A 17,114-nucleotide genomic window follows, 5' to 3' on the forward strand; every position below is an offset into this window, starting at 1 on the left:
GCAAAGGCTGCATGGTGGGCAGAAGCTGAGGCTGAGGGGTTACGTCAACGTACGTAGCGGGCATACCCGCTGCAAAGGACGGAGGTCGAGCGGCAGCTTCGGCGTAAGTCAGAGGGGCGGGTGCTGGAACGACTTGTGCGGCCTGGCGACCACATGGGCGTAACTCGCCCCGCAGGAGCCGGAGGCTGTTGGGGGTGGTACGCAGGCATTACCTCCGCTATTTTCTGCTCAATCGCTCGACAAATGGGAGGGAGAAAGGTAGGAGCCGATTGTTGAACAGCTGGTTGGTGGGCAAAAGGCACGATAGACAACTGACGCGCGATTTCCTCACGGATGAAGGATTTTAGGTCTGCCATCAACGCAACTTGGTCACAACTGGCCTCCAAGCCAGCAAGCGTTGCAGGTCGTGATGGGGAGCGACAGGTCATCGAACGCTGCTGGCGGAGCTCCTCGTAGCTCTGGCACAGTGTAATGACCTCAGCCACTGTGCCGGGGTTTTTGGCGAGCAGCATCTTGGAGGCATCATTGTCAATGCCTTTCATGATGTTTCAGATCTTGTCAGACTCGGCCACGGTGTGATTGGAATTGTTGCAAAGTCCAGGACATCTTCAATATAGCTGGTGAATGACTCACCAGCCTCCTGAGTGCGTTCATGTAAGCGCTACTTGGCTTGCAGCTTGCGAACAGCAGGGCGGGCGAAAATGTTGATGATAGCGGTCTTAAAATCAGACCACGTTGCAAAATCGGACGCGTGGTTATTGTACCCCAAACTGGCAATGCCCGCAAGGTAGAACACCAAGTTGGTCAGCTTGCCGCCCTCGTCCTATTTGTTGGGGACGCTCACGCGCTCGTAAAAGGCGAGCCATCAGCGCCTGTGAAAATGGGTGGATCTCGCGTCCTGGGGACACCGGGACAAGGGGGTGGCACGGGAGGAGGCATTTCCTGGGAGGCGTCGTGGGACATGGTAGATGGCAGGGTACGTGATCGTAGCTCCAAGGGCATCGAAGGGGATTGCAGCAGTCTTCACCAATTTTTTAAGGCGTTTATTAGCCGGCAACCAGCGAGCATACACAATGGCAACAGTCACGGCGAAGCACGGACTCCCAGCACGAGCGGCGTCCTTGTTGGGTAGCCCCACTAGAAGGTACTCAAGAGTTCGACCCATTTCAGAGTTCGGAGGCTTCGCTACAATATATTGTACAGTCGAGCCCACATATAACGGCCCCACTTAACACGAACTTTCGCTGAAAACGAACAATATCCGCGTGACCGTGAAAATATACATTGGTTCAATGGCACCAAATCGCAGTTACAACGAACGTCTCCGAGCGCCGCTGATCGGTTACAGCGAAAGGAGTTAGCGGTCTGCCGACTTCCCAGGAAACCAATTTCGAACACCGATCAGGCATCGGCGAGGTGCCCATACATTCTAATTGCTAAACGCCGACGCCGCCTTCGTGCCCCTCTAGTTAACGCTCTCCCCGACCACGTTTGATATGCACCCCTCCATCCTTTGTCCCCCCCGCTACTCATCCGCATCGCCAGACGAGACCCGTGTTTTCACACTGCCACCAATCTTTCGAAAACCGGTCGGCCATCTACCCCGTTTTTGATCACTGGTACTGTCGTTGACGCCGCCGGCCTGGAGTGATCAGACCATTTGCCAACATCGCCGGCCATCGAGTGTAGCCGATAGCTTAATTCTAGTGTACGCACATACGCTACCCCACCGACTCTGATAATAATTTGTGATTCGCTTCGTGTTTAGGGCTTGTTCTCACTCACTTCGCACTCGGCTCAGCATGCCTTTCGTGTTAGTGCGGAAGCGCGAAAACAGCTGTTAATTTGCATGGAACGAATCGCGAAATATCGTAGTACGTGAGGCCACGCAAACCCGCCGGCACAACAAACCGATTTTTTCACCATGACCGCCGGTTCTTCGAACACCGCCGCGCGAACCGATTCAGGCAGCCATGCACTTTTTCCAAGTTTTTCTACGTGTGAGCTTCGCAAACCTTTCAAGCCAGCTACCCAACCTGCCTCTTTCCCGTGTGTTTTGGTTTCCAAGTCGCCCTCCCACTGCATCCTCACCTCTCTTTATCACAACTTCTTGCCCTTCTCTCGCAAGTCTGCCCTCCTCTCTTGATCACAGCCCTTTCGCCCGTTTCCACCGTTCCGCGACGCCTGGCATGCTGGCTCGAATTAGTTTCGTTTTCTGACTGGAAACGGGCCCAGAGCTGTTCCACGCGTTCTGGCATGTGTGTCGCGTGTGCACGTATTGATCGCTCTTGGTGTGCGTGTGTGGTCATAATGGCCGACGAGAGGACTAGCACGCTTTTTCATGCCGCTCAACAAAACGTCGAAAGTGTGACCGCTTGGCTTGAGCGTAATCCGCGTGTTAGGTGCGGCGTTGCGGAGGGCTTGCCCATAGCTGTTGACCACCTGCAGCCAACTTGCCGCTTTGGGCGTCCCGGTATTCAGCTGTGGAGATGGTGAATATTTCGTGGGTGGCGGTGACGGCTACAAGCGCGCGAAACTGTTTTCGCGAGGCCGACTTTGCCGACGTTGGGCCCGATGCCGAGCCTGACGCTTCCGAACAGAACCACTGTGGCAACGATTTGTGGCAGTGCGTCGTCGACTCCGACTTGGGAGAGCGAGCGGGACATCTGTTGCGATGGTTTAATTACGGCCGATGATGATGCCGACACTGCGAAACCGTGCACGGATTAGGGCATTGTGAATGAAGTATGTGGCGAGAGCGATTTTGAGGAATCGAACTGCTGGAACGACGAAACTTTGGAGTCAGTGCCTCATGCAGCTTATGCCACATGCCTCGGCGAACGAGCACCCTCCCATTTTAAATGAACTTGAGACCGCCCTTATCGCTTCTGCTATTCGAAACACGTGCATCACGGACTTTTTGGGGAATAAAAAGTTTGTGTTTTCACTCGCAATTTTTTTTAAAGCTGTGTTTCATTTACTACGAACTTCGGGATACAGCGAACGAATGCCGCGCCACGCTCAGGTTCATTATAAGCGGGCTCGACTGTATATAATTCAACTTTATTTCGAAACTATTAGGCCGAAATCACTATTCGCTTCAAACTTTGAATTCACTATTCGCACAAGCCTAATCATTAGAGCTTGGGAGGTCACATGACAGCTGCACACTTAATTGTTGCTATGACATGATGATAAATTATAGCTCAGTCCTCTGTAATAAGTTTGCAGCTTTCAACTGCCCAGTTATTACGCAACTCAGCGTGTGATCTGCTAATGTGATTCTTTGCCTGCCATGACTGTGTAGGGTCAATTTTCAAAGGAGTTTCAAGCAATAGCATGGCTCTTTGGTGGAACTCTTGAATGAATGCAGAATATCTTGATGTGATTGCTATAAAAATTTTCAGGCTTTATCTGATATTTTTATGTTAAGGTGACGAGGGTCTTTGTACTGCACGCTAGGTTTTTCTTCTGACAATGCACTCAAGGCTTCTTTGTCTCAAGAGTACGGATGGCACGGAGGACAACAAACTTTTGGTGCGTGCTGTAGAGGCAAGTTTGCCAAACGAGGGAAGTGAGAACGATAACAGAACAGAAGCAATCATAGCTGGCCTCCAGTGGTTAAATTAAAAGACAACGAATTACAATGCTTTTGCTTTTATGCAAATGCTAATACCAAAACTCTGTCTCACTCTGGTATAAATGAGGCCTGCACACAGACGAAACAGCTGGCCACACAGGAGGTACACATTTCCCAGGCTGTCACGCGTTGCCGCTGCGGCAGCAGCGTTCCGCGACTGAGCCGTTGCCACGGCAACAAAGTCTTTGAGGTAGTAGGCTACGCTTTGCTTCAGCTGAGCCAGTGACGAGATGCCATCCATCGCACAAACGATGTCGGCGTACTGTGCCAGGCAGTCGAAGAAGTGGACGGCAAGGTCGTCGTGCGCCGTCACCTCGTCCGAAGGCACGATGGTGCCCGCCAGACTGTTGTAATTGGCAAACTCTCTGCGGCCTAGCACAATCCTAGAACAATGTAAACATAAAATTAGCATGCTGCGCTCAAAACCTGAGAAATACAAGTGTCGCTCAGTGTATTTTTTATCCTCTACTCGCAAAGACTGCGCTCTTTTTCAAACGCTTTATTTTAATCCTACATCCCCGAGGCGAGAAGAATATTACTAAACTTGAATCTTGTATGAGCCACTGCGGCAGTGACGTCATCTACAAATTTTTGCTTGGAGTGTTTCTATATTTGCCATCATAATTAGCAACATTTGATTTCAATATTTGCTGTTTGCATCCCCATTCAGCCATTTATATGCAAAAAAAAAATCATTACCTTGAGAGTCGAGTCATTTCCGAATTTGGCGGCTCTACGCCTACACAGCAGCGGAGCCAGGCCTGGACAAGTCTTGCATCGCTGTTTGTGACACGCGACTCTAGCTCAGAGCACGCCTGGTCATCTTCCAGCACCAGGCACAGGAAGCGGCCGGATGCGCTGCAATGTCAAAGCAAGGGTTGAAGAAGTCACACTGTCCAGCCCATGCGTGTTTGAGCATAGTATTTTAAAGCAGAAGCAAAAAAATGTTGTCAAATGAGATGACAGTTGAAACAAGCATCTTCTGACACAGAAATACCTCGAGAATATCCAATGTATACTACAAACACGCACACTTACATTATGCCCGAAGCTCACAGGATCAAATCCCAAATGCAATAGCTACATTTAAATGGAGGCAGAACTGTAGAGGCCCACGTACTTAGATTTGGATGCATGGTAAAGAGCAACGGATGGTCAGAATTTGTGAAGTTCTCCATTATGTATACCGTCCTTTGTAATCTTATTACATGATCACTTGCATTACGAATAAATTAATAGTGCACCACTTAAGAGGAGTGTAATGATGATTGTAGTGGGTCATGCAAATCTCGGCACACACATTGTCAGTGCTAAGCACGAGACGCTCGGCCCGGACTGTCGCTGATTTTGATAGCTAGGCCTACGCTCCTACCTGGTCTCGGATAACAGTTTTGACTGTCTCCGTTCTATATTATAATTGGTGGAGTTTGCTGGGTCTCCTTGCAATCCTGGAGTTGCGAAGCCGGACTCTACCTGCTGTCATGACCACTGCATCTGCCACAAGCCCTCCTCCTATGGCTTCCCAGGCCATCGTGTGCTCCGGCGCGGTCCGTCAACGGGATCCTCCCATAATCAGCGGCACTGACGACCACGACGTCGACGACTGGCTGGCTACTTATGAACTCGTGAGTGTCTTGAACAAATGGGACGAAGCCACGAGACGGGCCACTGTCGGCATTTACCTCAGTGGCATTGCCCACTTATGGCTTCGGAACCATGAGACCGACGTTCCCACCTGGACAGCATTCAAAGCAAAGTTCAGCGAAGTCTTTGGTCGTCCTTCTGTCCGCAAACTTCGTGCGGAGCAGCGCCTTCAGTCGAGATCTCAACTGCCTGGTGAGAACTTTACAAGTTATATAGAAGACGTCATTGACTTGTGCAAGCGCGTCGATGTGAACATGACAGAGGTGGACCGCATCAAGCATATTTTTAAGGGTATTGACGAGGACGCTTTCCAGATGCTCATTTCAAAAAGCCCTGCTACTGTCGCCCAAGTTACTGAGCTCTGCCAAAGCTATGATGAGCTCCGCCGGCAACGTCTCGTCACCCGCCGTGCTGTCCCACATCAGGAATCGATGTCCGGCTTAACTCCCTCGCAAGACCCCGTCCTCCTCTCGCAGATCAAAGATTTCGTGCGCGAAGAAGTTGCCCGCCAACTCTCGCTCATCTCTGGCCTACCGGAGCGCAGTGCACCGCTTAGCCCTACTCTACGGACTATTATACGAGATCAAGTGTCTGAGGTCCTTCCTCCACAGCTGGTGCCACCAGTCAATGCACCATTGACGTACGCCGAAGCAGCAGCACGACCACGACCACAGACGTTCCAAGCGCCGCCTCCACAGCCTGCTCCTGTTTATGCCGCCCTGCCGCCACGACCTCCACTTCACCGAGTCCCTAATCCATGGCGCACTGCCGACAACCGACCGATCTGCTTTTCGTGTGGTCTACCTGGGCACGTCGCACGTCTGTGCCGCCGCCGTCCACTCCACTCACGTGAAAACCTACGTCCATACGAAAACGATTACACGTACACTCAATACACCCCAGACCCCGAATTGTACGCTCCTCGTCCAAGCCACCGACCAGCTCCTGATCGCCGATCTCCTTCTCCACGTCGACGCTCGCCCTCCCCGATGCGCCGACGCCCCCCTACAATCGACGCGGAAAACTAAATGACGCAGTTCCCGAGGCAAGAACTGCGTCCTCGTCGCAAAGCACAAGCCCTCTTCGTTCGCCGCCGAATGTAATTAATGCCGTTCTTGAAGGTGTACCCGTACTTGCCCTTATTGATACTGGTGCCGCAATTTCTGTCATCGCCGAAAAAGTTTGCCGTTCAATTCGAAAAGTGACAACGCCTTACTTGGGTTCATGTCTTCATACTGCCACTGCACAGCCTGTGCAGCCTGTGGCCGCGTGTACTGCCAGACTTGTAATTCAAGGAGTGCCCTACACAGTCCAGTTCGTAGTACTCCCGCACTGTTCTCATGACATCATTTTAGGTTGGGATTTTCTCTCCCATCACCAAGCCGTCATTGATTGCGCCCGTGCCGAAGTCGCCTTTTGTCCCCTTGGTGATGCGCTACCAGTGCACGATCGCCCTTCCGACGCGAAGTTGGTCATTAGTGACGACACCCAAATCCCTCCACGCGCTACTGTCTTCGCACCTGTGTCGTGTTCCACCGTCGTCGACGCTACCGCATTCTTCACGCCTTCCGCTGCTTTCGTTCATCGCCACCTATCACCGCTCCCAACCGCTCTCGTTACTCTTCAAGGTGGTGCGACCAACATGCCTGTGAAGAATCCGTTCCCATTCACGATTACGCTACTTCGAGGCGAATGTATTGGTTCGATAGAATCATTCGAAACCATCGCTACACTTGACGTTCCTGATGAATCATCGGAAGTCAGTGCCCTCTCCTGCAGTTCCGTGAATGACCCTCCCACTACCGACATTTTCAACCGTGTCATCGACGAAGGCCTAAACCCACAACAGAGGTGTGAGCTTTTGAGCCTCCTTGACGAGTTTCGACAATCTTTTGACAGTCACAGCGCTACTTTAGGTCGCACATCTACCGTATGCCACCAGATCGACACAGGTAATCACCCACCACTACGGCAGCGACCATACCGTGTTTCGCCAACTGAACGCCGTATCATCGATGAACAAGTAGGTGACATGCTAAAGCGAGGCGTCGTTCAACTGTCAAACAGTCCTTGGGCGTCGCCGGTTGTTTTAGTTAAAAAGAAGGATGGCAAGATAAGCTTTTGCGTAGATTATCGTCGCCTAAACAAAATAACACGAAAGGATGTTTATCCTTTGCCTCGAATTGATGACGCCCTCGACTCTTTACAAGGCGCAGAGTTCTTTTCCTCCCTTGATCTACGCTCTGGGTACTGGCAAGTGCCCATGAATCCGAATGATAGGCCAAAAACTGCATTTGTTACACCAGACGGCTTATACGAATTTAACGTGATGCCATTCGGGCTATGCAATGCGCCGGCAACATTTGAGCGCATGATGGACACTATCCTACGAGGCCTCAAATGGAACACGTGTTTGTGCTACTTAGACGATGTAGTGGTATTCTCACCCGATTTTCCCACGCACCTTCGTCGCTTGGAACAGGTTCTACGCTGCCTCTCTGCAGCCGGCCTCCAACTCAACTTGAAGAAGTGTCACTTTGGAGCGCGCAAGCTGACCATTCTCGGACACGTCGTGTCGAAGGATGGCGTTCTTCCTGACCCCGCTAAGCTACGTGCTGTTCGCGAGTTCCCGAGGCCCGCGTCTCTCAAGCAGCTGCGTAGTTTCATTGGCCTTTGCTCATACTTCCGCCGCTTCGTCCGAGATTTCGCCTCGATCATGGCACCTCTGACAGACCTACTTCAGGGAGACCGCAATTTATCTGCGTGGTCTCCAGCTTGCGACAGTGCCTTTGCGAAGCTCCGTGAACTGCTTACAACACCACCCATACTGCGTCATTTTGATTCAAGCGCTCCCACAGAAATCCACACAGATGCTAGCGGTGTCGGTCTTGGCGCTGTACTCGCCCAACGAAAGCCTGGTTACCAAGAGTATGTTGTTGCGTACGCGAGCCGCACTCTTACAAGAACAGAAGCAAATTATTCGGTAACTGAGAAAGAATGCCTAGCGATTATCTGGGCCATTACAAAATTTCGGCCTTATCTGTACGGCCGCCCTTTCGATGTTGTTACCGACCACCACGCGCTCTGCTGGTTATCCTCCCTCAAAGATCCCTCAGGACGCTTGGCACGATGGGCTTTACGGCTCCAAGAGTACGACATCCGCGTCATTTATCGCTCAGGCCAGAAGCACGCCGATGCCGACGCTCTTTCGCGTTCGCCTGTTTCTACTGATATTGCGAGTGTCTCCATCCAAGACAACTTCCTTCCACTATCAGGACCCATCAACATGGCTGCGGAGCAGCGCAAAGATTCGTGGATTGCGTCTCTGATGGATTACCTATCTGAAACACTCGCCCACCCGCCATCTCGAGCGCTACACCGACAAGCCTCTCACTTCGCCATCCGTGATGGAATACTTTATCGCCGCAACTACCACCCTGACGGTCGCAAATGGCTACTCGTCATACCCAGGCATCTCCGCGCCAGCATATGTGCTGCTTTCCATGCCGATCCGCACTGTGCGCACGCCGGTTTGTTTAAAACCTACGCCAGGCTACGTTTTCGGTTTTATTGGCGCGGCATGTACACATTCGTTCAAAAGTACATTCGATCTTGCACAGAGTGCCAACGCCGCAAGCACGATCCTAGCCGTCCTACTGCACCAATGCAGCCGTTACCGTGCCCAGTGCGACCATTCGACCGGGTTGGAATAGACCTTTATGGTCCTCTACCATATACATCAGCTGGGAATCGCTGGATTATTGTAGCGATCGACCATCTCACGAGATATGCAGAAACGGCCGCTCTACCAGCCGCGACGGCACGTGACGTTGCGTCTTTCCTGCTGCAACGTTTTGTTCTGCGTCATGGCGCTCCACGTGAACTTTTGAGCGACCGAGGCCGCGTCTTTCTCGCGGATGTTATTCAAGAACTTCTTGCAGAATGCCATGTAATTCACCCCTGTACATACTACCGCATATCGCCCACAAACAAATGGCTTGACCGAGCGTTTCAACCGTACTCTTGGCGACATGCTTTCTATGTATGTCGCCTCCGACCACACCAACTGGGATCTCATCCTTCCTTACGTAACGTACGCTTACAACACGGCACCTCAAGCGACGACAGGCTTTTCTCCATTCTTTTTACTTTATGGTCGAGAACCATCGTCTCCAATTGACACCATTCTCCCCTACCGACCCGACTCATCCGAAGGCACACCACTTTCCGAAGCCGCGCGGTATGCGGAAGAATGTCGGCAATTAGCTCGCACCCTTACAACCCAAGAACAAGGGCTACAGAAATTTCGTCACGACGATGGACGGTCCAACTACCAATTTTCGCCCAACTCTCTTGTTTTGCTGTGGGTGCCCCCCAGTGCTGCTCCTGGTACCTCTACAAAGTTTGTCAGCAGGTACCATGGACCTTATCGCGTCATAGAACAAACTTCCGCTGTTAACTACCTCATCGAACCCCTCACGGCCACTGTGGACATGCGTCGCCGAGGCCGCGAAATCGTACATGTGAATCGCCTCAAACCATATCACGAACCACTTGTCCTCACGACACCTTAGAACACTTACTTGGCATTATCTTCAGCGAGGGGGAAATATGTAATGATGATTGTAGTGGGTCATGCAAATCTCGGCACACACATTGTCAGTGCTAAGCACGAGACGCTCGGCCCGGACTGTCGCTGATTTTGATAGCTAGGCCTACGCTCCTACCTGGTCTCGGATAACAGTTTTGACTGTCTCCGTTCTATATTATAGGAGGATGGCAAGGAATTGAGATTCACTGTGTAGCTGACTAACAAGCTTCTACGAGTGATCAAGTGAAGCACTGAGCTAGAAGAACAATAAGCGATGAGTAGCGTAATATGTTTTGAAAATAACAGTCCGTTCCCCTTGTGCTTTCCTTGGCTGCATTGTCTGTTTTCTTTGTATGGTTTGCAACAAATCAAATACTATAAGCCATCGTTATGGCACACTGTTACACACTGCCTATACACTTCTTAAAGAGTGCTAGAGATGAAAAAAATAGCATAAAATAGATGGAACCACACGAAAGTATGTTTTGATTGCTTTGCATGAATGGATTTTATAATGCTACTCTCTTTTTATGGTGATAACAGCAATGCTTCTTTACGTTTCTCACCTGCATATGGGCAATGCAACAGTAAAAAAACCCTCACACTCTTATCCAACCAGTGTACTTGGACCCTAAAGGCTAAAGCATGCGCAAATATTTTTAAATAATACTGAAGAGCAGCCATGCATGTTTATTGTAGTACTTGAAACTCGTAATAACAAAATTGCATCTTACTTGAAAATAGGTTTGTTATATTCGAAGATTCGTTATAAAGGTATATTCCTAACACTATATTTAGGGCAAGACCAGTCTTCGTTATTTTGTTATAACCAATGTTTTGTTATATATGGGTTCATTATACCAAGGTTTGAGTGTACTTGTCCACAGTTGCATGCCGATTACAATGTAGGGTGCTGGCAACACTGCACATAGCATGACATCACGCAGGAGTAGAGGGCATGCTGCAAGTGAAATGAGAACAAGCATGGGCTTAACTTACCTGGGATGCGTGTGGGGCGAACACCCAAAATGCTCAAAGAGACTCCCAAAGTTGGCCTTTACTGGAACTGCTTGCGATGACGGCCTGAAATAAGCAGAAGAAATTGCCGCAATTTCACATTGCACAGCACTTCCCTCACATAGCCGTCTCTACCGCTTTTTTTACCTGGCTGCAAACAAATGTTTAAAAAAATTGGGGGACCCTTAAGCTTTGCTTCTAAAAGTTGAACGCGATAGTGAAATCCGGCCCCAAGTGTACCGTTCAACCGCTAAGTGGTTACTTATTATTACACACACGCACAAACACAAACGCGTGCGTGCACAAGCGCGACGTATCTATAGTAATGGTGCAGATTTTCGATCTATTTAAGAGCACTTTTATAACAACTTCATGAAAATATTGCCACGTTCTTGTTCTCAAGTTTTGTTATCGCCCCAATGCACTACATAATTCTCAGTGAAAACCGCACCTACAGTCATCGAGAAGCTTCAGGACTGTAGTAGATCATTTTGATAAGATCACGTCCTCTCCACAAACTGTACAGATTATTCTGGAGCCTACGTCAACGCTAGTGATAACGCTAGAACATTCGACGGCAAGTGTACAAATGTTGGCGCGCTTCACCGCTTGTCAGTTGATCGACGGCTGACGATCCATTCGGCGCTATCAGTGCAGGTCTGCTACTATAATCAGACTTTCCATTCACCGGGCACACGTTCGCCCAAATAAACAGTTGAATCCCAAGATAAAGTCCCCCGTCTTCGGCTACGTCACGACCCCGTAACATCTGGTGGAGGTGCTGCTTCGTTTATGTTCCGGACGCCCCCTTCAAGCCGCGAGTCCAGCCCAAGCAGCAAAGAAGACACGGACGCCAACCCTGAACAGTGCACAAGCCGCAGGCAGAAGGGACTACAACCAGAGTACGGGCCCCTTCCTGAAGCAGCCAGGCAGACCAGGATTCCGACATCAACTACAGCAACCATGATCACCCCCATGCAGCCTGCCCCAGTCATTCTCCAGCAGCCAAAGGAACCCCCAACGTTCCATGGATCGTCAGGCGAGGACCCAGAACGCTGCATCGAAATATACGACCGAGTCGCCGCCTTGAACAGCTGGGACCCCGAGGAAAAATTACGCCGCGTCTATTTCTACTTAGAAGATGCCGCGAAGACGTGGTATGAAAACCACGAATCCACACTACGAACCTGGGAACTCTTTCAGACGACGTTCCTGCGCACGTTCACGAGCGTCGTCCGCAAGGAAAGGGCTGCCACATTGCTGGAGACAAGGGTGCAACTTCCTAATGAACGGAAGTTGCACCCTCTTCGTCAAAGAGATGACCCGGCTCTTTTGACACGCCGACTCCAACATGGCTGAGGAAAAGAAGCTCCGGTTCCTCATGCGCGAAGTCAAGCAGGATCTGTTTGCGGGACTTGTCCGGAATCCGCCGAAGACTGTCAGCAAATTTCTTGCCGAGGCCACAACTATAGAAAAGGTGTTTGAGATGCGCACAACGCAATACAACCGCCGCGCCTCATTGAACTGTGCTGATGCCTTCAGTACCCACGACCTGCGCGAGATGATTCGAGCAATCGTACGGGAGGAGCTGCGGAAGTTGTTGCCTTCAACGCAGCCTCAAGCCAATTCGATCGCTGAAATTGTCTGCGAAAAAGTTTGGCAGTCGCTTGGAATCGCAGAAGCACCACAGCCTGAACTGGAAGCAATGAGCTACGCCACTGCAGTGCGCCGCAACGCTCCTCCACGCCCTCGTCAGGACACAGCCCCGCCACAGTTCTTGCGCCAGGCGCCGCCGCCACCCCCGCCGACGCCATACCGCCCGCCGGCCGGCCAGCACTTCAAAAAAGACTGACGTCTGGCACACCCCCTGACCACCGCCCACTGTGCTACCACTGCGGCGAGGCCGGGCGCACTTACCGCCGTTGCCAGTACCGACAGATGAGACTGTGTGGCTTCGCCGACAATGCACCACGCCCGCAGCCAAGGGAACGGCCACATGACATCGCCGACTACCTTACAGGAACTCAGTGGACACCACGAAGTCCTTCCCGTTCGCCGTCGCCCAGCCGTCGCATGTCACCGCACCACCGGCAGTACTCTGGCCTAACGCAGGGTCGGTCTCCTAGCCCGTATCCGGGAAACTAAGGGCAGCAACCGATGGAGGTGCGGTTGCTGTGCGTCGAACTACCGAAGATCCTCCGATGACGCTGACGACGCGAAGGAGCTTTCCGAACAAGACGCCAACCAGGTAAAGTCCTGACGGCCAAACCTCATTTACCGAAGGTGACCTGACGACGCAACATGGAAGCAGCGGACAAGCCGACGTAGCCGTGACCCGACGCCACGCCGTAACTGTAACGCGAGACTGCGAACTAGTGACCTCGGCCTTCTTATCGACGGCCACAGGGTGACCGCTCTCGTCGATACTGGAGCCGACTATTCCGTCATCAGTGGGTCGTTCGCCACGAAGTTAAAGTTAGGACAGCTTGGGAAGGCCCCGAAATCCGCACAGCCGGAGGTCATCTCGTAACGCCTGCAGGAATCTGCACAGCGAGAGTCACCATTAACGGCCGTATTTTTCCTGCAGACTTCATAGTCCTAAAGCTTTGCTCGAGAGATGTCATCCTTGGCATGGACTTCTATGCCCCTATGGTGCTGTCATCAACCTAAGAAAAAAGTTGATAACGTTATCCACAGAAGAAGCACTACCCCCGCGCACGCCGTCAGGAAACCATACCTTGAATGTGCTGCAAGAACAAGTCACCATTCCGCCTCGCTCCAGCATCATTATTTCAGCCGGCGCTCCTAAATCACCTGACTTGGAAGGCGTCGTTGAAGGCAGTCAGCATCTCTTGGTCACCCGCAATATTTGCGTCGCAAGAGGAATTGCAGAGCTGCGAGGAGGCAAAGCAACGGTTATGCTCACCGATTTCAGCAATGAATACAAACACGTGAACAAGGGGACGATGGTCGCATACATCGAAGAAATCGTGGAAGCCACCAGTGCTTTCGCCCTCGCCGATTCTGCGGAACCTGCTCAGAGAAACCAAGCCCCTCTCTCAGCTTTCGACGTCAATCCCAGCCTTCCGAACCATAAGCAAGAACACCTCAAGACCCTGCTCCTGCAATACAAAGACTGCTTTTTGTCGTCATAAAAAATTCGGCAGACACCAATCACGAAACATCGCATCATAACCGAGGAAAATGCCAGACCACTCTGTCAGGGTCCGTACAGGGTTTCGACGCGAGAACACGAGGCCGTGAAGACACAAGTTGATGAAATGCTACGGGACGACATCATCCAGCCGTCCAAGAGTCCATGGGCATTCCCCGTGGTGTTAGTGAAGAAAAAGGATGGAACCCTACGTTTCTGCGTCGATTATCGCCGCCTGAACAAAATCACAAAAAAGGACGTGTATCCTCTCCCACGAATAGACGACGCACTGGATCGGCTCCATAACGCCAAGTACTTTTCGTCAATGGATCGCAAGACTGGCTATTGGTAAATCGAAGTCGACAAAAGAGATCGAGAGAAGACGGCGTTTATAACACAGGACGGCCTTCTCGAGTTTAGGGATGCCCTTCGGTCTTTGCTCAACACCTGCAACTTTTCAACGCGTTATGGATACAGCACTGGCAGGATTGAAGCGGCAGACTTGCCTTGTGTACTTGGACGACGTCGTCGTGTTTTCCTCAAGTTTCGATGAGCATCTTCGGCGCCTTGAAGCTGTACTTCAAGCCATCAAGACATCCGGACTCACACTGAAGCCAGAAAAGTGCAGATTTGCGTACGAGGAGCTCTTGTTCCTGGGGCACGCGATTAGCAAGTCTGTTATTCGTCCCGATCCACAGAAAACAGCCGCCATCGCCGACTTCCCGCCCCCCACTGACAAGAAGGCGGTGCGCCGATTTCTAGGCCTGTGCGCCTATTATAGGCGGTTTGTGAAAAACTTCGCCCGCATCGCCGATCCACTCAATAACCTTACCAAGGCCGACGTGGAGTTCAAGTGGGAAACGCCGCAGGAACACGCTTTCCATGAGCTTAAACATTGCCTTCAGACACCTCCGTCACTTGCCCATTTCAACGAATTCGCCGAGACTGAAATACACACTGACGCAAGCAGCGTAGGTGTCGGCGCCATTCTTGTGCAGAGGGCTGACGAACTTGAAAAGGTTATTAGTTACGCCAGCCGATCGCTATCCAAAGCATATGCCAATAATTCCACAACCGAAAAGGAGTGCATCGCCATCATCTCGGCTACGTCGAAATTTCACCCCTACTTCTACAGCAGGCCCTTCAAAGTTGTGAGCGACCACCACGCCTTGTGTTGGCTAGCTACCATGAAGGGATCCTTTGGGTCGCCTCGCACGATGGAGCCTGAGACTTCAAGAATATGACTTCACCGTCGTTTACAAGTCCGACAAGAAACACTCCGACACGGACTGTCTCTTTCGTGCGCCTGTCGACCAACCGCCACCCAAAGACCTAGATGACGACTACTTCTTGGGAACGATAACTGCCGACGACTTCGCTGAACGACAGCGGGCCGACCCAGAACTTAAGGCCCTAATAGAATACCTCAAAGGCAGGACCCGCCGAAGTCCCAAAGGTATTAAAGCGCGCACTTGCGTCGTTCTTCCTACGAAATGGTCTTCTCCAAAAAAAAAAAAACTTTTCACCGCTTCGAGCCAAGTACCTCCTCGTGGTGCCTTCAGCTCTGCGACAAGAACTCCTGCAGCTCCTGCACGGCAGGGCACCTCAGTGTTTCCCGCACGCTCGCGAGGGTACAAGAAAGGTACTACTGGCCACGTCTTACCACCGACGTCACTCGTTATGTGAGGACATGCTGGGACTGTCAGCGATGCAAGACACTGCCGACAAGGCCAGCGGGACTTTTGCAGCCAATTGAACCACCTCGCCGACCATTCCAGCAGATTGGTATGGACCTACTGGGGCCGTTCCCGACGTCGGCTTTTGGAAACAAGTGGATCGTGGTAGCTACCGACTACCTCAGCCGCTGTGCTGAAACAAAAGCCCTGCCCAAAGGCAGTGCATCTGTGGTAGCTAAGTCATTCGTCGAAAATATCGTCCTACGTCACGGCGCCCCAGAGGTCCTCATCACCGACAGAGGAACGGCATTTACTGCTGACGTAACTCAAGCGATCTTGACATACAGCCAGACAAACCACCGCCGGACGACAGCGTATCACCCACAGACCAACAACCTCACCGAGTGGCTAAACAAGACGATCGCCGACATGCTGGCAATGTACGTCAATGTCGAACACAAGACGTGGGACGCCATTCTTCCATACGTGACCTTCGCATACAACACGGCGGTGCAGGAGACAACGCAGATATCTCAATACAAATTGTTCTATGGAAGGAGCCCAGCAACGACGCTCGATGACATGTTACCCAACGTCACCGATGAAGAAAACCTCGATGTGAGTACCTTGAGCGCGCCGAAGAAGCCCGACAACTCGCGCGTCTCCGTATCAAGAATCAACAGACCACCGAACCGCTGTTACAATCTTCGACGACGCTTCGTGGAATATCAGCCCGGTGAACGTGTTTGGGTGTGGACGCTGATACGCTGACGTGGACTCAGTGAAAAGCTTCTGCGGCGGTACTTCGGACCGTACAGGGGGGTTCGACGTCTCGGCCCACTTGATTACGAGGTTGTCCCCGACGGCATCACGAACTCTCAACGACCCCGATCGTGACCTGAAGTCGTCCATGTCGTGCGCCTCAAGCCATTTCATGCGCGTTGACAAACTGAAACAGTGTTTTTTAGTATTATTGCTGTATCGTAACTTATTCATTGTATTTTCTTGCATTATTGTTGTACTTTCATCTTCCGTTAAAGCATCGGGACGATGCCTTTTTCAGAGAACAAGAACGTGGAAATGCCACTTTCTTGTTCTCAAGTTTTGTTATCGCCCCAATACACAACGTAACTCTCAGCGCAAACCGCGCCTACAGTCTTCGAGAAGCTTCAGGACTGTAGTAGATCATTTCGATAAGATCACGCCTACTCCGTGAACTGTACAGATTATTCTGGAGCCTACGTCAATGCTAGCGATAACGCTAGAACAATCGACGGCAAGTGTACAAATGCCGACGCGCTTCGCCGCTTGTCAGTTGATCGACGGCCGACGCTCCGTTCACTGCTATCTGTGCAAGAAAGCTACTGTAATCAGACTTTCCGTTCAACGGGC

The 17,114-nt window shown here is 51.4% G+C and overlaps 1 protein-coding gene across 1 annotated transcript in view; it reads right to left on the reverse strand.

Annotated features, from left to right (window-relative positions):
* LOC119174183 (protein MMS22-like) overlaps positions 1-17,114 on the reverse strand; it is a 172,305-nt gene that overhangs the window by 44,650 nt on the left and 110,541 nt on the right. Inside the window, exons 24-26 of the mRNA XM_037425006.2 lie at positions 10,875-10,958; positions 4,340-4,498; positions 3,693-4,023 (exon numbers count right to left, since the gene is read on the reverse strand). Of these exons, the coding sequence (XP_037280903.2) occupies positions 3,693-4,023; positions 4,340-4,498; positions 10,875-10,958 (574 nt within the window). The remainder of the gene's footprint in view (positions 1-3,692; positions 4,024-4,339; positions 4,499-10,874; positions 10,959-17,114) is intronic.

The sequence above is a fragment of the Rhipicephalus microplus genome, chromosome 5 (assembly GCF_043290135.1).
Source record: "Rhipicephalus microplus isolate Deutch F79 chromosome 5, USDA_Rmic, whole genome shotgun sequence".
In the NCBI taxonomy this organism is placed as follows: Eukaryota; Metazoa; Arthropoda; class Arachnida; order Ixodida; family Ixodidae; genus Rhipicephalus; species Rhipicephalus microplus.